Source organism: Apostichopus japonicus, chromosome 17, assembly GCF_037975245.1.
Source record: "Apostichopus japonicus isolate 1M-3 chromosome 17, ASM3797524v1, whole genome shotgun sequence".
In the NCBI taxonomy this organism is placed as follows: domain Eukaryota; kingdom Metazoa; phylum Echinodermata; class Holothuroidea; order Aspidochirotida; family Stichopodidae; genus Apostichopus; species Apostichopus japonicus.
Window position 1 is genome coordinate 14,273,992 of NC_092577.1, and position 27,613 is coordinate 14,301,604.

Consider the following 27,613-nt stretch of genomic DNA (forward strand, 5'->3'; position numbering starts at 1 on the left):
GTTTGTTGATATTTCTGACAGGTTAAAAGTAAAGAATTGAGGAAGTCAACACAGAAAATCTGCCTACTCGTCTGTTAGTAAGATGTTATACCTTTAATGAGTAGGGATGCACCTCAACTCGTAGTGCGACTCTTATTTCACAAAATATGCGCATACATGTACTTGCAAATTTTAATCAGTACTGAAAATACATGGGGCAATGTGTACAGATGCTAGACGCCGAATTCTTAGGTAGTCAACTCATTGATCTAATTCGTAAACTTACTCATGCATTGAGTTGCGATACTTCCTTAATGCTTACAATAAACGATGTGAACGAAGTTACTCATCGTGAGTAGATTAAGAATGTTGTAGTTGGTCGAAATACTATACGTGACACGCACATTTACAGATTGTTTCCAAGTATTAAGAGTGATCAACTAGTGATTCTACAACTCTACATAGCGATCATAGCGATTAAACTACACGCCTCGTAATTGTGCGAACTGCCTCTCGTAGAAGTACTGCCCATGCCATTCAGTTAGTACTATGTAGTATCAGAGCTACGCAACGACCAAGACATGCACGATAAGACACAACTGCTCCTTCTAATTTATGGACATATTTGTTGATATTTTGGAAAATCAAGGTAAGTTGTCATGTGTTTTGTTTAGTACTATGATGTATGTTATTTTTAAGTAGTTAAAATAAATATTTTCTAATTTTGATGCAATTATATCACATTATTCTGAACATCTTACTGATCATTAGCGGGAGAGGCCTCGTGTTAAACTCTGCGGTTAGCCTAACGTATTGAGTCATGGTTCAACTACAACGTTGTTAACCCAACACAAAGCTTTTGCATTGATATGCCTGATTTTGGAACCAGTCATTTCGTCCAAACAAAGTCAGATTACAGCAAACTGCCCAATGAGTTTAGCAAAGTTAGTATTATTGCGGAAAAACACGGCAACGACCGAATTTCGCCTTTCCAAATAGTCAAAGGTAATGGCGGAAAAATATTACTAACAACATGATCATCACATGACTACTGGCATACTGTATGCTATGGAAGCAATCTCCATAGGCCTAAGCAATTTACGTTTAGTTTGACGTTTTCTTTGCACTGCAGCAATGCACTATGTAGGATCCAAGTGCATATTATAAGTGATACTGTAATAAGCCCAAGTTATAAAAGTAGTATGTGAAAGTATTAGACACATTATTATGATGTGATTGGTGTGGTAGCTACTGTGAATTGAACAATGTAGTCAGCGTTACCAGCGGCTTATGCCCAAAAAACGCTAGATTTGCAAAAGTAAAACCCCAGAAAACGCTAGATATAGATTTTCATGAACATATATAATGTAGCCTATTACCTTCCATCACAAGTTGCACTTATTCATATGATAGACAGTTTTATGATTATTTTAACAAATTTCAAGTCATAATTGCTCAGAACCATAACAAAACAACTGTAGAATCAACAAAATTACAACTAATTCAGACGAAATTTAACTGCAAGAAACGATTATCGTCTCAATCCGCGGTAAGGCAGTGTACGTATAGTGTGTACATAAACTCACACAATAGCCCACAGTTCCGCTCCTCACATTTTCTTCATGCACGCGTGCTGCACATGTACTGGTAGTGGTACGGACTGGTTTGATACAGTAAACTTTTTATGTGCAGTGGTGTACGGAGTAGTATAATTAGTACAGCTAGCACATGTAACAACAGCAAACCACATGGAAATTTGAACAGCTGATATAACCTTTTCAAGCCTGCGCAGTATGTTAATCGTGCAAGCGGACTTATGAAACTAAATCGTTCTAAAATGTTAAGGCGTCTTGTTCTAAGTTAACTGATATAATCCTCCTCCCGGACTTAATAACCGCTCTTGCGTTCTTTAATGTGAACAAGGCTACTAGATTAAACTGCACAAAACATTGTACAGCATTCTCAAATTACTGCAAGGTACTCAGGATACAGTATTCTTTGAAAATTTTTGGCAAGCTACTTGTTGTGTTAGAAAGATAGCTGTGGGGGAATGAGACTAATCTGGGGGGGGGGGGGTGCGAGGAAGAGCTAAACTTAACTATGTTGGGAGAATATGAATCATCTGGATTGATGAGTGTACAGCTTTAACCATAGACTTACCTAGTAAATAAGGTTACACATACAGGTCAGTGTTCAAGGGTAATTGAGTACTGTAAGATACATGTACTATGTACAGGCCTGTGTTTCTAGATTATTGTGGCTGTTTTATATTATTGGCATAGACATGTGGTGCACATGGTGTACTACACATCAAGGTGCCTAATTTGACAGCCACTTTGAATTTAAAAAAACCTGCTTGCCTTTTCTTGCAAATCCAGACAATCATTTGTGTCCTTATCTTGTCATGATAAATATATTTCACTAAAGAGTCACTGACTTCGAAGTCTCCTTTAGGAGGATTTCCTTGCTAACTAAACCTGGCCTCCTGTTCAACACTAATGAACTGTTTCTGTTAAATTGCACATTATGAAAGCACTTGAATTAGAGTTTAACTTTCCATAATAGTGCCTTTGCTTTGTTTAATGCAAAACTTTTTTATGCCTCTCATTTTCAAACAGGTGCTGTACTTCAAAGGCAAGCAAGATTTCTTCACATTAAAGTTGGTACATTCTTAATTGGCCTCCCTGCTTTGATTGAAAATTTTAGCTGGAAGAGTCCATTGTGACAATACTGATATACTTTCTCAAGTCTTCAACTAAGAATGGCTTCTTCTTCTTTCAGTCTTACTGATTCAGAAAATGTGTACACACAGCATTCAGGCATCTTCAGATGCTGCCATTGTAGATATGAGAGCAGAACTCGAATTAACCTTCTTAACCATCTTCAAATGGTCCACTCAGGAGAACAGAACTTCAGAGTTTTCTGTGGAATTAATCATTGTGAAGCCTCATATAGTATTGTCAATTCTCTAAAAAAAAACATATAAGAAGGAAACATTGCAAGAACTATCTCCACACCTGTGGTTCAGAAAGATTGACAACGTCGGGCCTCTGTCCTCAGCGCCATGTCTCATTGGATCAGGACCGAATCACCTAAGTGCAAAACACATTCAGATTAAGGCGGAGAACGAAGTTCTGAAGTAGACTCAATCATGGAAGGGTGTGAATGCTCGATTGCCGCCTTTTATACATTCAACATCAGCTTCCCAAAGAAAAGTAACAAGAATTTATTTTTCCTGGATTTGTGATTGGGCTTTAAATCCAAAAAGATCCCAAGATCTGTTGCAACTTTCGTAACAAAATATAAAGACTTTTAATGTTTATATGATGCAAAGCTTTGCTACCTGAGGATTTTTATCTTTTTATGTTCGTTACTTTTACATTTTTGTTGCACACTGTTGCAATATTTCTTGCCTTAATTAGATCACTTATGTACTTGTCGAGAGAAGACATTTCTATTTGTTTTGACGTAGAATGGGGACTTTTTCTGAATTTTGGATAATCAGAAGAAATCTCTTTGTGGGATAACAGGATGGAAAGCTCAAAGCATGTTCAGAGATTCATTGCAAAGGAAGAGGTCGGTATTTGTGTGATTTGTCATGGTGGTTAAATTATACCATCAAAATAAAGCAAGGGCTGGTTTACATAGAAACCAGCATTAGTGTTTCAGTCTGAGCTTGCCTGATTTGATCGCAAAAGTAAAGATAATTCAAGGCCAGAATTAATTGATTTTTTAAGCTTGATTGATTACCAAATGATTAGCATTACTGATTCAACAGTTCCAAAATACATGTAAGTTTTCTGTTATTGCATTTGTTTAAATCAAAAGCTAACAGTATCACATTGCAGGATGTGCATACTTAAAGAAATCAGTGTTTTAAACATTTTGCTCTGTGTTTTGTTCATGGTTGTTTATTTATCTGTGTTAGTCATTTATCTGTGTTTCTTGTATTTCACCTAATTCAGTTTATAGGGTTTGTCCTTGCAAATGTGTCCGTGAGGTCTCATTGAGTTTAAGTGTATAAAGTAGCTGTTTTTAAGTAAAAGTTGCCAAAAAACTTTAGAGACCTATTGCAATATTTATAAGAACCTAAGAAGATGGATTTTGTCAACTGACTTTACCACAGTAGCAGTTGTGTTTCTATCGAAGTTAATCGTAATTTCTCATGCATTTTGCTGCTTGATTATTGTCAGAGGTTTAGTATGTCATGGGGAAGTACAGCATCAGTTTATTATCATATGTATCTTAAGAACTTCATTATCAAAAACATGGTATTTGTGTTTTGAGATGTTGGAATATGAAAGTGTTCTTTACAAGTTCAATAAAAAGAGAAATAAACTCTAAATTTCTGTTTGTTATCATCGCTCATCTGTGTATATCTACTAACTACCATATCAGTACTATAAATATGTATTAGTAAGTTTACATGCCTGACCATGTAATGTTACTACTTTGGTTAGTGAAATCAGGGACAACACTGAAAGCAGTACTTTCACTATCTGCCTAGTAATTGTAAACATTTAAACTAGTAAATCAACTGCTCCGAATCAGTATCTTTACTCAATACCGGCAAGTATAAATACTACCACGGATAGTAAAATCAGGGATCTAAGTTTACTCGCATTTGTGAGTACTTGTGTTTTCTGTGAACCCTTGAGGTCACAAAAGCATGAACCAGTATTTCAGATGTTTTATCATCAAGATATTTCCCTATAGCAGGCCAATGTTCCTGAATTGCCATTTGGCGGAACGAAAAAGATAACTAATGTTTCTATATGTTGTACATAGCATATACAGTATGTCAACAGTTGGAATGGGCAAATAAACAGGAATGTTGACAACAAAATACTTCACGATTTGTTGTTCAGATCAGACTGATCAGTCAGTGACAGGCTTTGATGATGTTCATATTAATGAGTACTTACTTTTGAAAATATATTGTATGTAAATTAGTGATTACTTTTGTGTATGACACAGTACAGACATTCAAGCTGCAACAATTTTCAAATAGGTTGATCTCCCCCTTGTAGTAATTGCATATGTACCACTATATACTGGCAGTGTCCCCGATTAGGTTGATGTAGCTAGGCATCTCAAACAAGTACTAGCTAGGCTTAAAAATTAAATGAAACTACACGTATAATCACTTCAGAAAATTGCTAAAGAGCTACTTTCATTATCATACTAGTCTGTGCCAGTACTCAGAAGGTCTATCCTGGACATAGGGGCCAAATATAGGCCTAGCCATCATAAAACGGTACGTAGCCTAGGCCTATGTATAGGCCCTATAGGCTAGACTAACTGCATACACAGCATGCATACTATAGCCCTCAATCATGGCCCATATACAGCACATCATACCTGCAGTATAGCTGCCTATAGGCCTAACCTCCGGAACCTTTGAAGTGTTAGCTTATTGCCTAAGTTATATACCCGAAAGTACAGTATGTTAGCAAACGACCAATTAGAGCCTAGGCTAACTGTACTACAGTGATAGCCTATGCCCTGGCCTTATTGTGTCTCATGTTGGAGACCTACTTGGCACCTCTTCACTCCTTGAAAAGTCACATCCTTCAATTTGTGTCCAGTTGATTGAGGAATTGATACAGTAGTATTGACATATTATATACATGTTCATGATACTGTTGCATCTTATAGTGAATAGGCAACTAAGCATATCAGGAATATGGAACATTTACCTCGCAATCCTAACGCCGGTGGCCTAGCAACATGTGTATATGTCGTCTGCTCTCATTTTCCATAGACTCTCACCAGTCGTAGGCGACCTTCTAATAGTACTTGATGCATTGGTTGGGATTACGCATATCCTTAGTTCTTACTGTAATCATAATAGCACATACGACCCATTTATCCGCATATGATCCAGTTCTTTCTGTCTTAAAAACACTTCAGATTTAAAGTAATTAGCGTTTGTGTTCTTTAGTGTATCGTGTATCCATGAACAGTTATGGCTACATAATATATTGTTTAAAATTGTTCCATTTTGTTGCGCTTCTTCAAGTGTTGATGTCAATAGGAATATGGGGTTGTCCCAGCATGCACGAGGCGTGCGCAGACAGTAATGGAGCATGAAATAGGTTTATAGAAGAACACAGAATGTATTCTTCCGTTATAAGATTCACAAAATACAACTTCTTAAAGGCTTACGGTTAACGAACACAAACCCAATCTCAAATCTCACTCCAAACTTGAGGTAAACTTCAAGACTTTTATCAAATGAAGATGATAAGAAACATTTTCAGCTTCTGCCTCCCGGTTTGAACCGATTCTAGACGTATTCTTTCATTCTCATTAATCATTAACCTTTACCAATTATCTTTTCCGTATGATAAACAGGTATAGGATATGTAGAAAGCAACTCACGGCCTCTCGGAATGTCACACGTTGACATGTTTATCTCTGAAACTCGAGTTGCCACTATAGGTTCACTTATATAGGCCGACCCGAACGTTTAGCCTATGCCGGAAGACCTTCCTGAAAACAACAACCGGAAACGAATGTTGCACTTTGGTTTTTGCCATTACAGAATTCACACAGTCATTAACGTCATTTGCTCCTTTACCCTTTTGACCTGTGAGCTTTGACCTCAACTATACAATTTGATAATATTTAATAACTTGTCAACGTTCCATGTTTATACAGCAATTAAGATCTTTGACTTCTGGCATTTTATTCTGAAAGTCTTCAATGCACAAAATTTCATTTCCATGGTCACCTTCCAACCAAATGTGAAAAATATCGGTCGCAATTAAGTGGATAAAGATTTTTTGAGATGTTTGACTTGACTTGAAGTTGTTTCAGAATGGACTCGACTTGTACACCATGTACAACCTTATCAGACGACTTGCCTTGATTTAGCCATTTTACCCCCATTTTTTCATTCTTTTTTCTTTTCCCAGGTGATTCAAAATAACTTATACGGTTGCACAGTAAGAATGCCGGATAAAAGCCTCCTTCCTGACAACATTAAAGAAGGAAAAACCAACAGAAAGGAGCGACATCTTTCTTTTCCAACTGATTATAAAAAATCGGTGGTCGAGATCATTAACCCACAGAAATATTACAATATTTGTGATAATATCGCAATAAGGATTCAGGCGAGAGGAGCGAATGGTTCTATGAAGGCCTACGGAGGGGATTATTTCAGAATCAAACTCTTTACTGAGAAACCTGGATACTCTGCCGTAGGACCCGATTATTTCTTCGATTACGAAAATGGAACATACGTAGCACTATTCACATTAAGATGGACGGGCACTGTTCGGGTTTATGCGAAGCTAGTACATCCCAGTGAAGCTGTGGAGATACTCAATAGAACCACTGAAGGAAGTGCATCTAAGGTCTTCACTTTCTATGGCGAATTCAAAACCCAAGCAAGTGATGGTAAAAACCACTCGGAGATTGTTATTTGCGGAGTGGCTCCTTTCGAGGTAAGCTAATCAAAGCGACTCGCTGTATAGCAACTTTCATATTTCATGTGTCACAAAAGTATCTTAGTTGTTAAAATATATCAAAAATACATTAAAATTAACAAAAGAATACAGTTTTCAAAATGTACGATATCCACACAAAAAACGAAAAAAGTAATTCACACTTGTAAAATTTGTACTGATGGAAAATGTATGAATATAACTTTTTGACTGTTAATAGTTTCAAACATTATCAATAAGGGGTTGTTACTGCAAGATGCTCTAACGTGTTATTACAGTGCAATGCTTACCTCAACAGAAGAACTTAGTGGATACAAAAGGACAAATGGCGAATATTCACAGAACAGTACAATGCAATTCAAAACAAAACAATATAATACAATACAAAACAATACAATACAATACAATACAATACAATACAATTCAATACAATACAATATAATATAATACAATACAATATAAAATGAATCAAAGACAATGGTATCTTGAAATTCTATTGTCTTACAACAGGAAAATTATTTGATGTACTTGTTTTTAATGTATTCTATATGTATAGATACGTGTTACCCGGTCACCGCATACAAAAGAGACGATTGTCAGGTAGGACCTGATTTGGCCAAAGTTTTGCATTAAGTATACGACAAAAGAAAATGAGAATACACTTTGCTTGTAAACCATGGCCCACCATATATTCCAGGGCCCTCTAATTGACCCCGGTCCCCAGGGATATATAGCTCCATAATCCCCTTTCGTCACACCTGACTATTTTGGTTACTGTGTGGTTTATGTTTCTTCAGTGCGTAACAACGCGATGGTAGTGATGACATAAGTGGGATGAATATAGATGGCGTAAATGTTGGATTCACTTGACTTGACAAAAGTTGATAATCATTGACAAACGTAGTATAGCAATGTCCTAATCTCATGACTCACTTGCAGATGGAGATTGTGGCATTGCAAACAATACAATGTTACATCTGGGAGGTCGTACTTAAGCAATTCCCGGCTAACGTAAGATGGGGTTTCATCCAGAAGAGATCGGACGTTTTCCCATCTGAAATTGTACATCTTTGTTGTTGTAGTGAAGATTAAGTGATAGCCTACCGGCGTCTCCCATGCACGTTCTCATGTGTCTCTTAGGCGTCGTATTGCAGTTGCTTTCCAAGAGTATTTTCCTGCCAGAGTGCTTTCTCAATCAAGAGCTTCCAAGCCATTTTGTATAGTACCAGCATACAGCGTTACGTCTCGTATATTAGTTACCTAACTTAGGACTTATTTGAGCTGCTCGACAATTCCTGCACTGAAAACTTAAATTGGTTCACCGACTAACATAACGTTAGTCCATCTGGTGCCTCTCCCGACTAACATAGCCTTAGTCAGTTGCTATACCGACTAATTCATTCCTTAGTCAGTTGGATTTCTTAGTCGGTCATCTTAGTCCGTCAGCTTAGTCGATCAACAATTTGGTAGTCGGTAAATGTATATTAGTCAGTTACATTAGTTGGTGACATTAGTCGGTCTTTACCGACTAATTTATATGAGCCACCGACTAGTTTATAGCAGGTTTTACATTAGTCAGGATGGTGCCTCTCCCGACTAACCTTTCTGAGTCGGTATCGACTGACTAGTTGCACTGACTAGAATCACTGAAAGAATTAAACCCGACTAGTTTTACTGACTAGCATCACTGAAAGAAAAGAAAGCAGAAGAAACACAAATAATGTGTACGTTGGCAGTATTTATTTCTGATAAAACTTCTGATGTCTACAAAGGCTGACTTTCGACAGATAGAGAAGAAATCACTGTAAATAAAATCTGAAAATCTGTTTTTTTTCCAACAAAGTTAAGACAAGTTAATGGATCAAACATGAATCGCAAAAGTATAGCACTGCACAATAATGCAAAGTTGAATCTTGGGCAAGGGTTCCTCATGACTTTCGTTTTAAAGTGGTACCCCAAATCGACACCAGTTAAGTCTTCACGAACAAAGAGTGTTTCTCTTAACTACAAATGGCCTCCCACTTGTCTTCAGGAAGCCAAAATCTGCACCATAATTGACCTGTGAACAGAAAATATGATATACGTGTAAGCACAGATACAGATATAGCACATGATAACTCACATTATCATAAACATACATTTACATTAAAATTTTATAACATATTGGGAGGTATACATTTAAATCTAGGTCCCTCAAATTATAAGCCAGGAATAGCAGCTTTACCAAATAATTATTAGCTTTGCACAGCATAACACCAAGTTATTTCTCAAAGCTTAATAATTATGTTAATCATGTTAATAATGATCCCAATAGACCGGGATCCCAGAGGGTTTGGTTAGCTGGGAAGGTAACCAATTGCCTTGTACATCACAATGTTCACAGTGCATTCCTGTATATGAAACCTGACGACTGGCAAACCGACTGTGGTGGGTGTGGCTGGGAGAGCAATTTTAAAGTCACCTGATAGCTAACCTAGATCAGTTTTCATGGTAACACATCAAAGTAAGTACAATGTGTCAGGTATGGCCCCACGAGCAACAAATGGCCATTGCCAGTAATTATTGGTGGTGGGGTACCCCTGCCAGTGATCTATAATTGACCCCTCAAGGCTGACCTAGGTCAGCTCATGAGGTAACCACTTGAAACCTACTGGAAAATGTTGGTTAGGACTTCAGATACAACTGATGGGCATTGCCAGTAATTTTTATTGGTGGGGTACCCCTGCCAGTAGACCCCCAAAATGCCCATCCCCATTGACCTAGATGAGCTCATGATGTAACCAGTTGAAAACTACTGGAAAATGGTATCACTTCATATGTAAGGGATGGGCATTTCCAGTAATTTATATTGAGGGGGGGTACCCCTGCCAGTAGACCCCCAAAATGCCCATTCCCTCATTGACCTAGGTCAGCTCATGAGATAACTAGTTGAAAAATTACTGGAAAATGATAGGTATCACTTCATATGTAAGGGATGGGCATTTCCAGTCATTTACATTGGTGGGGTAACCCTGCCAGTAGACCCCCAAAATGCCCATCCCCCATTGACCTAGATTAGCTCATGAGGTAACCAGTTGAAAACTACTGTAAAATGATTGGCAGGACTCTATATGTAAGGGATGGGCATTTCCAGTAATTTATATTAGTGGAGTACCCCTGCCAGTAGACCCCCAAAATGCCCCCCCCCCCCTCATTGATCTAGGTCAGCTCATGATTCAACCAGTTGAAAACTACTGCAAAATTATTGACAGGATTCTATATGTAAGGGATGGGCGGACTCTGGCAGTGGTGGCCCACCAATATAAAATACTGGAAATGCCCATCCTTACATATGAAGTGATACCTATCATTTTCCTGTAGGTTTCAACTGGTCAAATCATGAGCGCACCTAGGTCAATGAGGGGATGGGCATATTGGGGGTCTACTGGCAGGGGTACCCCACCAATAAAAATTACTGGCAATGCCCATCCCTTGTATCTGAAGTCCTAACCAACATTTTCCAGTAGGTTTCAAGTGGTTACCTCATGAGCTGACCTAGGTCAGCCATGAGGGGTCAATTATAGATCACTGGCAGGGGTATCCCACCACCAATAATTACTGGCGATGGCCATTTGTTGCTCTTGGGGCTATACCTGACACATTGTTCTTACTTTGATGTGGTTACCAAGAAAGCTGATCTAGGTTAGCTATTAGGTGACTTTAAAATTGCTCTCCCAGCCACACCCACCACAGTCGGTTTGCCAGTCGTCAGGTTTCATATACAGGAATGCATTGTGAACATTGTGATGTACCAGGCAATTGGTTACCTTCCCAGCTAACCAAACCCTCTGGACTCCCGCTCTACAGATCAGTGAAAATTTGACCAAACTTATGAAGCTTGCACGTAAATGATATACTAGACTGTTTTTTTTGTAAAACAGGTTATGAAAAGTATCTTTAATATCATTAAAAGTTGGGTACAATAGTTAAACTCACTCTTCCATCTTTTTTCTCTATGCTACTTGTTCCTTTGCTTTTTGGACTCTTGGATAAACTCTTTTGTTCTGCGAAGGGTACCAATATATCATCTTGAAACATGTCTTTAAGCCATATATATAACACAGTTCTCCTCTTCTGTTGTTGCCTCCACACTGGTGTCGTACATCACAGGAAACCTCACCCTTGACTTAGATATTTGGCTTTTCAATTCCTGCTGGAAACAAGAAACAGCAAAGTATTCATCATTTGAAAAAAAAATTAAATAAAGTTGTCACCACAAAGTTATGTGAGATTTGCTTCCACTATAGTCTCAAAAAACAATCCCAAAGTTTGAAGCAGACTGTATAAAGCTGAAAATTTGAACGAGAGTGTCATCACCATTGCAACCAGAATCAAATGCCCAGAATACAGAGATAATAAAACATGGGCTAAATCTTTGTTTGTTTTATGATCTTTAAAAATATAAAATTTTAGAAACAGAAATGCACTGAGCCAACTTATTTATAGGCCTAATCGTTTTTAGTTGTTATTTTGCTTGCTCACATAACAAGCCTGTTTAGACCTAGGCTAGAGGAGAATCAGTACTTTGTTACACTAAGTTTGTCTTTCGGTCGTTTTGATTTAGTCTTACTAGTAGTACTAAAGTATATAATGGACCGGCGAAGACTAGAGAATACCCAGAGTTTAGCAACTGCGTTAAACTGTATCATCTGATCTATTATTTACGTCAATGAGTTTCATTCAATCTAGGATCAAAAAGAGAAAACTAATTAATCTTAACCTTTAAACTTTGCTACTAAACAGATATGCTTGAATTACAAATAAATGTCGAAAAAACATCATAATCTAAGAATCGATGCATATACATATACATAAACAGAATAATTTGAATTCGCGCAAGTGAACCCTGCACTACATTGGACAGAAAAAAAAACGTGCAATTAGACCAAACTAAACATACTAAATTTTCCGTTACTTCTACATAACAAAATATCCATACAAGTACAACAACTTACTCTTTTGGCAGTATACTAAAAGCACATGTTATAATAACTTCAGACTATCAAGCTTTCCTGAGAAAAAAACGGTTAATACTTCTTACAGTAAGCAAGTCGACCGTGAAGGAATGTCGCAATTGTTTCCTGCGTGTGACCGGAAATTAAATACTAAAAAATGATAAATGAAAAGGTTAAATACAACTGAAGCGTGCATCCTGACTGCTCGCAACATATAATACCGTTGACTATCCAACATAATTTGTTCAGCCTACTGTGACTGTACGTTTGAAGGTCTAGCCTTGCTTATTCAATATCACAAAGCCTACCCATTTAGATTCACATGGGAAATTACAGGAAATCTTTACCAAATGAGTGTAGACTTCAAATAAACTATTGAGCCTTATAGTTCCAGCATTTGTTTGGGAATAAATTAGAAGATTATGTGCCTCTGTTCAATCTAGCCCAATACACACATAACACATTGTTAATTGGTGTTTAGAATGCACACTTTAGTGTTGAGAATGCACTGCAGTACCCAGTAGAAGCCTATAGGCTACTCACTGTCATTGCACTTGTGTATTGCGAAACGCCAACGTGACAACGGTAGCGTTACACTAACCATAATACAGTACTAGTGCCAGTGGCCTAACAATTAACTTTAATTTTACCTTCAAGTTAAAGGAATAACAGGTAGGCCGATGATGCAGTTAATACCTCCATTCTTCTAAAGACCTTCTTGGGTGATTTACGGTTGAAAGTTGCTTAGAGTGATCGTATGAAACTATGCCAAGTCCAGCAAGCTGCCGTTGCCTCTCGGTTTCCAAATTAAAGTGAATCGAATTGGGTTAAAATACATTAGTCCGTCGACACCGACTAAGCTACGATTATGGCGTAAATCGGGTGTCCGTGTCGTTCTTAGTCCATGGGTTAAAATACCTTAGTCCGTCGCCACCGACTAAGCTGCGATTATATTTTCCTTAGTCAGTGTAAACTGACTAAGAAGAAGCGATGAAACGAAGATTTTTGCTAGTTCGTGTGCATTGACTAACGTTACAAACTAATTTAACGTTAGTCCGTGGCAATATTGACTAGTTTATTTTTTCAGTGTGCTGACTTGGGTGGGTGGGGTGTCTTCGGTCCTTCTTCTGGCCAAACGGGGACTCTTAAGATTTTTTCATCCATATAGCAGCTTCGTTACTTACAGACATCAACTTTAAAAAAAAAAAAACATTGCAACTAACCAGACACGCAATGGCATAGCACACGATGCATCTTCATGTGGTGATATTAAGTAGCGATACACAAGCCTGGTGAGAGGGATGGGGTGGAGGGCAGGGGGTACAGCCTTGCGGCCCTGGCTAAGGGGAACATGGATATAAAGGATATTTCTCATTTTCATGATACTTATGGAAGAATGAAAACAAGAAACTCCTCCTGGCTAGATCTGACTCTCGAAAGACCTTGTCAAAAGAAAACGACGATCGTAAGTGTTGTTTCAGAATAGGTAAATATATGGGTACATATAAGTACATACAGTTATTACAAACAGAGGGTACATTATTGTAATGTGGTATCATTTTTATTGTTATTTGCTTTTCAGCCACCTATGTGTAACGTGAGTGCTTCGCAAACCCACGGACCTTGGTTCTGTATGTATCCAAAAAATAAGAAGCTCTCCTGTAAAGACTGGACGACCATCTCTATGAACCCAAATTCAGGGAAGCAGCTGCAAGGTACTTTAAGCACACAGGAGCTTGCAGTGTTTAGAAGGTAAAATTGAATTGATTATCGTCACCTTCAGTGGCGAAGGCAGATGTCGGAGGGAGACAGGGGAAAGTCCCCACATAAATTTTGGGGTTGAAACGGGGAAGGTCAAAATTAAATGAATGTGTAGCAAGTGATATGACAGATATATATATATATATATATATATATATTAAGAGTGGTTATTCTGTGTGAATTGTCAGATTCAAAGCACCAGGTGTGCACTCTGTACAATCATAACACTTAGGTAATACGCCCTCAATGACCGTTATACAAAGCCAATTTATACGCATTCACATACCAGTAGAACCACTGTGGTCGAGTAGTACGGACTTCGGTCTGAAAAAAACATGTTCGGTCTATCAAATTATTTCGAGTTGGTTACCATCATCTTTGATCTCTAGAGTAAGGCAAAAATATGTCACCAAAACAGAACTGGCATTGTTCGATACGGGTGGCAGGTGCCTACAGTGGAGTTACGACCTATCTTACCGGTTTCGAACCTCTGGACATACAATCAGCGTCCATAGCCTAGTGGTTAGGGTGTCCGCATATTAAGCGGGAGGCCCGGGTTCGAATCCCGGTGGAGGCTGGAAGTTTTTTCACTGTTCTGGATTTCCGTATAACACACACATGAAGAGTCACATACACTCTCATTAAACAAATGAAGTTAATGAGGTATTTTCCACCGAAGCTCCCTTACCGGTACAAACAGTCTCATAAGACATAGTATATTGGACAAAGGAAGGATAACCCCCTCCCCCCCCCCCCCCGCGACGGATGTCAGCCAAATGTGTGCCTCCCTACGTTCCTGATTATAGGCTTTACCGTAGTTTTGTACTGTTGATACCCAATAGAAGTGATTTATAATTTCTGTGGTATACACAATTGGAATGTTGGTTAAGCTAACATGTAATATTTGTAGACAGAAAGTCGATCGCCCTTTGTAAATAATAGAAAGGTTTTTCGAGTTGATATCTAGGGGTGTGGGATGTGTGTGATTGTACATTTCCGGTTTTATCTTCATCAGCGTAACAGAGGATAGAGTCTACATGGTGTCATGAAATGGCATATCAACCACAAGCGTTAATTAATTTAAGTTCAATTTGAGTATTAAAATAGGGATAAATATTTGTCGTTGCCACCTCAGACCATGGCAGGAAGGTTGGCTTCGCGTCTGGTCACCTCCATGTGGTATATCTTTCATGTTCAAACTGATGTGAGTGAAAATATTCACACCACCGTCACCGTCAATGGTGGTTTTGCACACTTGTAGCACAGAAAGACATACAATTTAAAGCTAATACTAAAATGGAATATAAATTAAAATATTGCATATTTGTGATTAAAATCTGAAACGTGCACGCCCCTTTCTTTGAAATTTTAAACTGTCCGCTCACATTTTCGTGAAAAAAATGAAGGGGTCCTTTTCTATGATTGAAAAAGTAATATTTATTTTATTCATGAAAAGTAAGCTCTTTTCATTTTTGTAATACTAACAAGTGTTTTTTTTTTCTCTCGTAAATTATAAGTATGATACTTTCTCCATTTGGTAATTGCAAGTGGCCATTTGCTGACAACAAGAGACAGGGGCATAAGCTGTATGCGACCCCAATTCTGACAAAATACTTTCAAAAGTGAAATTTCAGATAATTGACGGGGCTCTTTTTGGCATACGTCCCACTGCCCCTCAAAGTTGCTACTCCCCCTCCCCCCCCCACCTCCTCCCAACCGCCCACCAATTCAACCTTTTCTTTTCCAGTCTTCGTCATTTCAAAAAGTTTCTAAATGTATTTCATTCGATTTAATAGGTATGAAAACTCCTCTTTGCTTTGGTCATAGCTTGATCCTCTGAAAGGCCATGGTAACATCTGAAACAATCGTTTGAATTCGGTGACCAAAAAGGTGGAAAACATATTTCATTACTGGTCGAAAGCCGAAAGCACTGCCGGCTTTTATTATTGTAGTGCGCGTGAGCATTAATCGCCTTGTGTAACAAACTTCTTCAAAACAATACGTAACTTTCTCTACTTTGGTTCGTTCTTCTCCAATTAAACAAGACAGTTAACATTTGAACGCATTTGAGTTAAAAACATCCTGCAAAATAGTTGCAAGCAACAAATGTTAATCGTATTTATCCGCAATGACTCGGTGTTATTTGGTGATCTCGGGCAAGAATAGCTAGCCCGTAATGGCATGGCATTATATACTACACATTCATAGTTAGTTTCCAAAGCTAGCAGCTCCGTGGGTAGCCTATATGGCGTATATTATGTGTTTTGGATGTAGATACACCAGGGCCAGGAAATCGAACAAGCAGTTTTTAATAGACAGGAGCAGTGGCGGCGGAACCGGGGGGGCTTGGGGGGGGCTCAGCCCCCCAATAAAAAAGTTGAGGGGGCAAATGCTTGATTAGCCCCCCAATATTTACCAAGGCTCCGAAACGTACATCTGCCCATTTTTCAATGCATACTTGTCGATCTGTCCGATGCACACGTATACTCTATAGGTGTAATAATTTTAGTAATTGCTGGGGGACCCTCGGCCCGTCCCTTGGCTATAGACCACATTGTCATCCCAACCGCGTCTTCACGCCCCGTGAAAAGTGGAAGCAGTGAGTGTGAGTACCGGTAAGCGTAACACGACTTCGTCTTAGGCCAATGACTTGCCTCATTTCAGCCAGTTCTCCAACATCCCCTTACTTAGTGGCGGATCGAGCGTCCATATATACAGTCAGGGGCGGATGCCCCCCCCCCCCTGACGGACTCAAATGGACTGCTGGCGCCCTTTTCAGCTTTTCACTACTTTTTACTTATTCGCGATTTTGGACTATTTTATTGCGCTCTCATATACCTATTGACATTTGTCATATTCTGTCGGTGTATTTTCCGACAAAATGGCGACGACACCTATTTATTCTCCGTTTATCTGCAAATTAGCAAGGCCCCGGAAAGGGTCATTTCCTGCAATCTCGGGAGTATCTTTACTCAAAAATTTTCTGTACGCTCCGCGCCGACCTGTGGTGGCGCTCCGCTTAGATAGTGTCGAAAGCGCCCTACAGACCATTCTTGCCCCCCCCCGACCAATACCCCTAGCCCCGCCACTGCCCTTACTATACTCAAAAACGTCTTTGCGAGTAGGCTACGAGTAATAGCTATTCTCTTAAAACACCATCGAATATACAAATTACAATGTTTTTACAGACTTTACGTGCAATCTGAGAAATTGCAGGCTTGAGACCCATATTTTAGGGCCAGGTATTCGCAGCATAAAACACTCGGGAAGTGCCGTTTCCGGCCATCTGGGGGTTTGAAAAAAACCCAAAATTTACTTGTACGCTCCGCGCCAACCGATGGTGGCGCTCCGCTTAGATAGTCTCCACACATTAGCCCCCCCCCCCCAATAATTTTTCCGTTCCGCCGCGCCTGGACAGGAGAGTGTTACATTTGTGCAATGATAGACCTACATTTGTATTTGCTAGATTAAGCGTGCAATAGACCTTCGTAAACCACCGTTTATTCGTTAAAAAAAAAACTCGTTGTTCATTTTGACCAATCAGTGTCCAGGACTATGGGTATTCTCTGTCACGTCCGGAACAGACGTGAGTTGTGATTGACAACCGGTGAATCTGTGTCGCTTTTAGCCTAAATTTCTTCGTTTATATTACAGGCGCATGCTAGCTAGAGTACTGTTCATAAATAAAGCCTAGTTTTGGTCCACGTTAAAGAACCAAACGCGGAACTTCCTTATTAGTGACCGAAATAAATTCAAAAGGGTTGCAGTTACAAACACCTTTTTCGAATTGAATATCAACAACTAACTAAATTTCACCTTCACCGCGTACTATAATGACACGTATTTTGTATGCAAATACAGTTGTTCTAGTTCGCCACTGGTTTTTTTTTAGTACATCTGTAAGTAGGACTCACAAATGCATGTCCACTTTTCGAATTGGATTCACGATCTTTCCAACTTAAACGTCAACATTCTATTTGATCAATAACAGTAACGATTGCACAGCTGGGTCGAGATGGAGTTTGTTTTTATGTGTTATAACTTGAATATAGTGCGTGCCAAATTGGCAGTTAAATCCTAAACCTACATTTTAGTATTTATTTTTAGTTTGAATTAGCTGGCCATCCTTTGTTAATCAAATACCTGGTTATCCTTAATGAACTATAAAAGTTTGGCAAGGTCTAATAGAATGAGGTTATGTACGCTAGTATGTAAATATTTCTTATATTAATACATTGGATGACGTATACAGAAAGTTCGGATTGTTTGGCATATACATATTACATAAGCATGTACTGCACTGGTAACTTCGATCACATACTGTCACCCGATACTCATATCTGGAACAGTAACTACTGTTCATGTCCTGTAACACGTGTTACACGTGTTGCGAACACAAAGTAATAATTACTGATGCTCGGTTGTGGGGCATGAACACTAGTTGTTGTACCAACCATTGAGTACGAGTTCATCAATATGCGATTCTAAAATGAAGTCGTGTCTAGTCGTTTTATGCTCCGAGTAGGCCTACACTGAAAAAATAAACTAGTCAATATTGCCACGGACTAACGTTAAATTAGTTTGTAACGTTAGTCAATGCACACGAACTAGCAAAAATCTTCGTTTCATCGCTTCTTCTTAGTCAGTTTACACTGACTAAGGAAAATATAATCGCAGCTTAGTCGGTGGCGACGGACTAAGGTATTTTAACCCATGGACTAAGAACGATACGGACACCCGATTTACGCCATAATCGTAGCTTAGTCGGTGTCGACGGACTAATGTATTTTAACCCAATTCGATTCACTTCAATTTGGAAACCGAGAGGCAACGGCAGCTTGCTGGACTTGGCATAGTTTCATACGATCACTCTAAGCAACTTTCAACCGTAAATCACCCAAGATGGTCTTTAGAAGAATGGAGGTATTAACTGCCATCATCGGCCTACCTGTTATTCCTTTAACTTGAAGGTAAAATTAAAGTTAATTGTTAGGCCACTGGCACTAGTACTCATGTATTATGGTTAGTGTAACGCTACCGTTGTCACGCTGGCGTTTCGCAATACACAAGTGCAATGACAGTGAGTAGCCTATAGGCTTCTACTGGGTACTGCAGTGCATTCTCAACACTAAAGTGTGCATTCTAAACACCAATTAAAAATGTGTTATGTGTGTATTGGGCTAGACTGAACAGTGGCACATAATCTTCTAATTTATTCCCAAACAAATGCTGGAACTATAAGTCTCAATAGTTTATTTGAAGTCTACACTCATTTGGTAAAGATTTCCTGTAATATCCCATGTGAATCTAAATGGGTAGGCTTTGTGATATTGAATAAGCAAGGCTAGACCTTCAAACGTACAGTCATAGTAGGCTGAACAAATTATGTTGGCTAGTCAACGGTATTATATGTTGCGAGCAGTCAGGATGCACGCTTCAGTTCTATTTAACCTTTTCATTTATCATTTTTTAGTATTTAATTTCCGGTCACGCTCAGGAAACAATTGCGACATTCCTTCACGGTCGACTTGTTTACTGTAAGAAGTATTAACCGTTTTTTCTCAGGAAAGCTTGATAGTCTGAAGTTATTATAACATGTGCTTTTAGTATACTGCCAAAAGAGTAAGTTGTTGTATTTGTATTGATATTTTATGTAGAAGTAACGGAAAATTTAGTATGTTTAGTTTGGTCTATAATTGCACGTTTTTTTTCTGTCCAATGTAGTGCAGGGTTCACTTGCGCGAATTCAAATTATTCTGTTTATGTATATGTTTATGCATCGATTCGTAGATTATGTTTTTTGACATTTATTTGTAATTCAAGCATATCTGTTTAGTAGCAAAGTTTAAAGGTTAAGATTAATTAGTTTTCTCTTTTTGATCCTAGATTGAATGAAACTCATTGACGTAAATAATAGATCAGATGATACAGTTTAACGCAGTTGCTAAAACTCTGGGTATTCTCTAGTCTTCGCCGGTCCATTATATACTTTAGTACTACTACTAAGACTAAATCAAAACGACCGAAAGACAAACTTAGTGTAACAAAGTATTGATTCTCCTCTAGCCTAGGTCTAAACAGGCTTGTTATGTGAGCAAGCAAAATAACAACTAAAAACGATTATGCCTATAAATAAGTTGGCTCAGTGCATTTCTGTTTCTAAAATTTTATATTTTTAAAGATCATAAAAACAAACAAAGATTTAGCCCATGTTTTATTATCTCTGTATTCTGGGCATTTGATTCTGGTTGCAATGGTGATGACACTCTCGTTCAAATTTTCAGCTTTATACAGTCTGCTTCAAACTTTGGGATTGTTTTTTGAGACTATAGTGGAAGCAATTCTCACATAACTTTGTGGTGACAACTTTATTTATTTATTTTTTCAAATGATGAATACTTTGCTGTTTCTTTTTTCCAGCAGGAATTGAAAAGCCAAATATCTAAGTCAAGGGTGAGGTTTCCTGTGATGTACGACACCAGTGTGGAGGCAACAACAGAAGAGGAGAACTGTCTTATATATGGCTTAAAGACATGTTTTAAGATGATATATTGGTACCCTTCGCAGAACAAAAGAGTTTATCCAAGAGTCCAAAAAGCAAAGGAACAAGTACCATAGAGAAAAAAGATGGAAGAGTGAGTTTAACTATTGTACCCAACTGTTTAATGATATTAAAGATACTTTTCATAACCTGTTTTAAAAAAAAAACAGTCTAGTATATCATTTACGTGCAAGCTTCATAAGTTTGGTCAAATTTTCACAGATCTGTAGAGCGGGAGTCCAGAGGGTTTGGTTAGCTGGGAAGGTAATTTTTATTGGTGGGGTACCCCTGCCAGTAGACCCCCAATATGCCCATCCCCTCATTGACCTAGGTGAGCTCATGATTTGACCAGTTGAAACCTACAGGAAAATGATAGATATCACTTCATATGTAAGGATGGGCATTTCCAGTATTTTATATTGGTGGGCCACCACTGCCAGAGTCCGCAAATCCCTTACATATAGAATCCTGTCAATCATTTTCCAGTAGTTTTCAACTGGTTAAATCATGAGCTGACCTAGATCAATGAGGGGGGGGGGGCATTTTGGGGGTCTACTGGCAGGGGTACCCCACTAATATAAAATACTGGAAATGCCCATCCCTTACATATGAAGTGATACCATTTTCCAGTAGTTTTCAACTGGTTACATCATGAGCTCATCTAGGTCAATGGGGGATGGGCATTTTGGGGGTCTACTGGCAGGGGTACCCCCCCACCAATAAAAATTACTGGCAATGCCCATCAGTTGTATCTGAAGTCCTAACCAACATTTTCCAGTAGGTTTCAAGTGGTTTCCTCATGAGCTGACCTAGGTCAGCCTTGAGGGGTCAATTATAGATCACTGGCAGGGGTACCCCACCACCAATAATTACTGGCGATGGCCATTTGTTGCTCTTGGGGCCATACCTGACACATTGTACTTACTTTGATGTGTTACCATGAAAACTGATCTAGGTTAGCTATCAGGTGACTTTAAAATTGCTCTCCCAGCCACACCCACCACAGTCGGTTTGCCATTCGTCTGGTTTCATATACAGGAATGCACTGTGAACATTGTGATGTACAAGGCAATTGGTTACCTTCCCAGCTAACCAAACCCTCTGGACTCCCGGTCTATTGGGATCATTATTAACATGATTAACATAATTATTAAGCTTTGAAAAATAACTTGGTGTTATGCTGTGCAAAGCTAATAATTATTTGGTAAAGCTGCTATTCCTGGCTTATAATTTGAGGGACCTAGATTTAAATGTATACTTCCCAATATGTTATAAAATTTTAATGTAAATGTATGTTTATGATAATGTGAGTTATCATGTGCTATATCTGTATCTGTGCTTACACGTATATCATATTTTCTGTTCACAGGTCAATTATGGTGCAGATTTTGGCTTCCTGAAGACAAGTGGGAGGCCATTTGTAGTTAGGAGAAACACTCTTTGTTCGTGAAGACTTAACTGGCGTCGATTTGGGGTACCACTTTAAAACGAAAGTCATGAGGAACCCTTGCCCAAGATTCAACTTTGCATTATTGTGCAGTGCTATACTTTTGCGATTCATGTTTGATCCATTAACTTGTCTTAACTTTGTTGGAATAAAATCATATTTTCAAATTTTTGTTTACAGTGATTTCTTCCCTATCTGTCGAAAGTCAGCCTTTGTAGACATCAGAAGTTTTATCAGAAATAAATACTGCCAAAGTACACATTATTTGTGTTTCTTCTGCTCTCTTTTCTTTCAGTGATGCTAGTCAGTGAAACTAGTCGGGTTTAATTCTTTCAGTGATTCTAGTCAGTGCAACTAGTCAGTCGATACCGACTAAGAAAGGTTAGTCGGGAGAGGCACCATCCTGACTAATGTAAAACCTGCTATAAACTAGTCGGTGGCTCATATAAATTAGTCGGTAAAGACCGACTAATGTCACCAACTAATGTAACTGACTAATATACATTTACCGACTAAGAAATTGTTGATCGACTAACTTGACGGACTAAGATGACCCACTAAGAAATCCAACTGACTAAGGAATAAATTAGTCGGTATAGCAACTGACTAAGGCTATGTTAGTCGGGAGAGGCACCAGATGGACTAACGTTATGTTAGTCGGTGAACCAATTTAAGTTTTCAGTGTATGGATATACCCGAACATGCCTTTCCTCGTTCTCGGCACGACGGATTGGCGTAATTTAAAGAGAGGTGTTAACTGGAATCAAGCAGTACCGTACCTATAAACAATATTAACACAGTTGAACACTAGTTGCTGTACCAGCTATGAGTATCGGCTGTTGCCGTAGATCGACCATGTCCACGATCGTGTTTCTGCCAAATTATAGCCTAATTAGTAACCCCCTTCTTTCTACAAGTACCATGATAATAGGCGTTGCTATGCGGGTAAATACGTACCAAGATGTCAGCTGTGAGATGATGTCGTGTGTAACAAGAACATGTTAACAACAGGGGCGCAACCATTTTTTTTTGTAGGAGGGGTGGCTGAGGCTTATAAGATGTTAAGTCGTCCATTGAGGTGTCTATTGGGGCGTCCCTCCCCTTCGAGAATTTTTTTTTTTGGGGGGGGGGGTTAGATGCAAAATTGGTGCTATAACGTGCAACATTTGAAACGGTCTTGAAACTTTTTCGAATGTTTACGTTGAACCGCACATACAAAGTATATACCGTAGCAGTGCACAGTTCACTAGAATTTCTGTAATGTTTATTGTCTGCAAGTGGGGATGGGGGTGGGGGGGGGGGGCTGGTGGGACGAATACTAACCCTCCTGATAATTATACGTGGTTGCGCCCTAGTTAACATTTAAGGCTTACTCTCTTTGAAAGTATAGGCGATAGTGTTTAATGTAGCAAATCAAGAACGCTATAGGCCTTCGTTTTCTTGAATTCAGTTGATTAGTATCACAGTACTGTGTAGTATAGTAAATTTGTAGTATCACAGTACAGTGTAGTACTGTGTAATAGTACTGTGTAGTATATTAATGTGTAGTATTGTGTATTACTGTGTAGCAGTATGTAGTACTGTGTAATAGTACTGTGTAGTATAGTACTGTTTAGTATCACAGTACTGTGTAATACTGTGTAATATAGCACTATGTAGTATAGTATGTGTAGTCCTGTGTAATATAGTATTGTTTTGTATCACAGTACTGAATAGTACTTTGTAATATAGTACTGTGTAGTATAGCCATGTTTAGAACTGTGTAGTATACTAATGTGTAGTACTGTGTAGTATAGTAATTTGTCGTACTGTGTAGTATAGTATGTGTAGTACTGTGTAATATAGTATGTTTAGTATCACAGTACTGTATAGTACTTTTTAACATAGTACTGTGTAGTATAGCAATGTTTAGAACTGTGTAGTATAGTAATGTGTAGTACTGTGTAGTATAGTAATGTGTCGTACTGTGTAGTATAGTATTGTGTAGTACTGTGTAGTACTGTGTAATATAGTATTGTTTAGTATCGCAGTTCTGTATAGTTCTTTGTAATATAGTACTGTGTAGTATAGTCATGTTTAATATACTGTGTAGTATAGTAATGTGTAGTACTGTGTAGCATAGTAATGTGTCGTACTGTGTAGTATAGTATGTGTAGTACTGTGTAGTACTGTGTAATATAGTATTGTTTAGTATCACAGTTCTGTATAGTACTTTGTAATAAAGTACTGTGTAGTACTGTGTAGTTCTGTGTAGTACTGTGTAGTACTGTGTAGTATAGTCACAGACTAACATGCAATACAGTACTCTGTTTTCGCAGTGCTCAAGACGTACGGTATCGCAGTTTAATTCAAAAATCTATCTTCATTCCTTCATATTGATTGGTGCCACAGAATATTAAAGAAGTTTCTGCAGGCAAAACAATACTCAAACTAATTGTACACAATCGTTTTGATAAGAGTATACCTCGTAATAAGTCAAATGTGACACAACATCGACATAATCAGGCGCTGATCGATACAACCCCTCATGATCCCACACAATCCCGCACTACCCACCACCAAATAATCATTCTAAAAGTATAGTTAGGCCTATAAGTTAGGCCTATAGTTAGGCCTATATACAACTTTCGTGTTTACGCTTATTTATAGCTTTAAAATGCCTTACAATGCACCAACTTACTGAGGGCAGTCTTAGTTCTTTCTGGGGTGTACCACGGGGTTCTAGACGCCCCCTCCCCCCCCCCCTACCTGGGAATCGGCTTCAATAACCTCAGAGTGATATCCACTCACAATCATGGATCCGACCCTGATAATGCAAACCTATATACTCTTCATAAATGATACTGCGTAAAGTTTTAATTCAAAGTATTTCTATCTTGTCCATTCCTGTATAGGACCAAGGTCCATCTGAATACGACCCTGCTACCGTCCATCGAAGTACGAGGCACCCCTCCTAATGAAACCAATTTACCCAACTGTAATCTTCCTGCGGTACCTCCGACCATTCAAACCAATGGCTACTTTTATAACAACTCGTGGCGACCTCTCAACTGTCGAGTCAATCACTTCGAAGATGATGATATTGGAACTTGCTTACAAGGAAAATCTATTCACATTTATGGAGATTCCACTGGCCGGCAGATGTATGATTACTTGCAAGCCAGCAGCCGTTGTGTATCTTCACAGAATCACCCTTATATGAAGTCTTGCGAGAAGGATAACCTATCCATGCAATTCCGATTCCACGGACCTCCTGTTAGAGGTCGACAGGTCATTCCGGTCAAAACGCTCCGTTACGTAGCCGAACAGATCGATGACTTAGAAGGTGGACCTGAGGTCATTATTATATTTTCTATCTGGGCCCACTTTGGGGTTCCAGACGGTACCTTCTACAGGGACCGACTACAAGCTATTAAAGGTGCTGTTGGAAGACTTTGGCAGAGAAGTCCAGAGACTAAGGTGATAGTCAGAAGTGCTAACACCAGGGAACATTCCATCGGTGGGTTTATCCTTATATCTAGTGATTGGATAGCTTTACAAGGAGAGAAGACATTAAGAGATGTTTTCAGCCAGGATAAAAGGTTTTCATTCTTAGACGTGTGGGACATGACTCTCGTACAGCAATCAAAGGACGCTATTCATCCACTGAAACCAACAATTGTACAAGTAATGGATTATTTACTCACAATGATATGTCTTTAAAATGTATTACTTTTTATCTCATTTTACTATGATATGTTTTCAATATTTTAAAATCTCTCAGATTATTTACACTTCCTACAGTAACAATAAAAGAGTTTATTAATTCATAAATACCTTATTTGAATGTGTTACTGTTCGGATGGGACAAATACCTTATTATCACTTTCCTTTCACTACAGTTTTTTGTCGTTGAATGTATAGTTTTATAAAAACATGAAATATATTCTACCATGAGGAAAGTTTGCATCTTAAAATAATTACAACTAAAGCAAGAATGAGATTACCAAAATGGTCTGGTGTAGACTGGGACATTAAATATATGAAATGTCCTAACAAATACGGGCAGATTCAATGGCCTACATATCTTTTCCTTGCCTAAATTGCAAATCAGGAAAATAAGACATAGGCATAATAATAATATAGATATTCAGGAATAAAGAATGAAGTTACCTGTAAATGAAGTTACCTGTTCACAGTATAAATATATATATATATATATATATATATATATATATATATATATATATATATATATATATATATCATGAAGCCTTCAGTTTTATAGGTCATTTTCAACAAACTATTCAAAACATCAATATTTATTTACCGAACCATCTAAAAAAATTAATTGGTCAGCCATTGTGACAAGTTGAGCAGTAACCAAAATCACGTGACCACATTAATCACTTCGATAGAACATTTGAAAACAACAGTTGTACAGCATGTACATTAATAACTCTATGAATTAATGTCTTTAGTATATTTATCTTGGTATTATACAAATATTTAGTATAAACAGCATCCGTGTACTCAATGGCTCGTCTAGTGTTTCTGTCAAGTTATTGTCAATGGCATATGTTTGAATACAAAAGTTCGTGAATATTTTAATCATTCAGAAATTGTATTGAATCAGTGTATGACTGACAGCCAAAAAACAAGCTTATGTTTGTTTAACACAAATTGTTCGTGATTGGAATATCACCTATACTTATATGAAATATATTGTAAAATTGCTGTTTAAATTCAATAGTTTAAGAGGTGAGAGATGATAAACGTCGTATATATATATATATATATATATATATATATATATATATATATATATATATATATATATATATATATATATATATATATATATATATATATATATATATATATATATATATATATATATATATATATATATATATATATATATAATATGAACACATAATATGAGCTTAAGAAACGCAATATTTATTTTAAAAGGGATATTCCGATATGACGCAATGGGGCACTTTGAGATATGGCTGATTGGATGTAACCTGTTTTTGATTGGCTAATCCTTCAATTGTTATTTCCCGGAACAAAGCATGTGGTATGTGACGTCATAACGACAAATGGTCTTCAACAGCTTTACTTATCTAAATATAATCTCTCCTTGTTGATTTAACTATCCTTTTTTGTAGAATTCTTCTTTTTTTTCTCTTTTTTTTTTTTTTTTGCTCTGTGGATGAGTTATTTAAATATGATGAAGAATAACAATGCCGTGATGACGTTAGTCCCTTTATTGTTGTCAGACATACATTCTCAAATTACCAGCAATTTTGAAGACCAAAAACAAGTCAAATCTTTGCGATAGAAACTGCTATGAGGATGTTTTGTTGACCTTAAGATGCAACAAAATTATCAGCATGAAAAGGGAGCGAAGACTCATGCACAAATAAACGTCTGATGCCGGTAATCTGAACTAGTT

At 38.0% G+C, this 27,613-nt stretch overlaps 1 protein-coding gene, 2 long non-coding RNA genes and 1 other non-coding gene across 4 annotated transcripts in view; 3 read left to right on the forward strand and 1 right to left on the reverse strand.

Annotated features, from left to right (window-relative positions):
* Window positions 1-27,406, forward strand: part of LOC139984266 (NXPE family member 3-like) — a 40,526-nt gene extending 13,120 nt beyond the window's left edge. The window contains exons 2-4 of the mRNA XM_071998100.1: window positions 6,900-7,430; window positions 14,007-14,176; window positions 25,068-27,406. Of these exons, the coding sequence (XP_071854201.1) occupies window positions 6,900-7,430; window positions 14,007-14,176; window positions 25,068-25,875 (1,509 nt within the window). The 3' untranslated portion in view covers window positions 25,876-27,406. The remainder of the gene's footprint in view (window positions 1-6,899; window positions 7,431-14,006; window positions 14,177-25,067) is intronic.
* LOC139984268 (uncharacterized) lies at window positions 8,712-13,510 on the reverse strand. Its single transcript, XR_011798995.1, has 3 exons — window positions 12,425-13,510; window positions 11,406-11,622; window positions 8,712-9,489 (listed from the first exon to the last, which is right to left on the reverse strand). It is a non-coding gene; the product is annotated as an uncharacterized lncRNA (long non-coding RNA).
* On the forward strand, window positions 14,691-14,762 carry Trnan-auu (transfer RNA asparagine (anticodon AUU)). Its single transcript has one exon. It is a non-coding gene; the product is annotated as a tRNA-Asn (tRNA).
* Window positions 15,143-23,948, forward strand: LOC139984267 (uncharacterized). The gene is made up of 3 exons (XR_011798994.1): window positions 15,143-19,155; window positions 20,606-20,820; window positions 22,096-23,948. It is a non-coding gene; the product is annotated as an uncharacterized lncRNA (long non-coding RNA).
* Window positions 27,407-27,613: the final 207 nt, after the last annotated feature.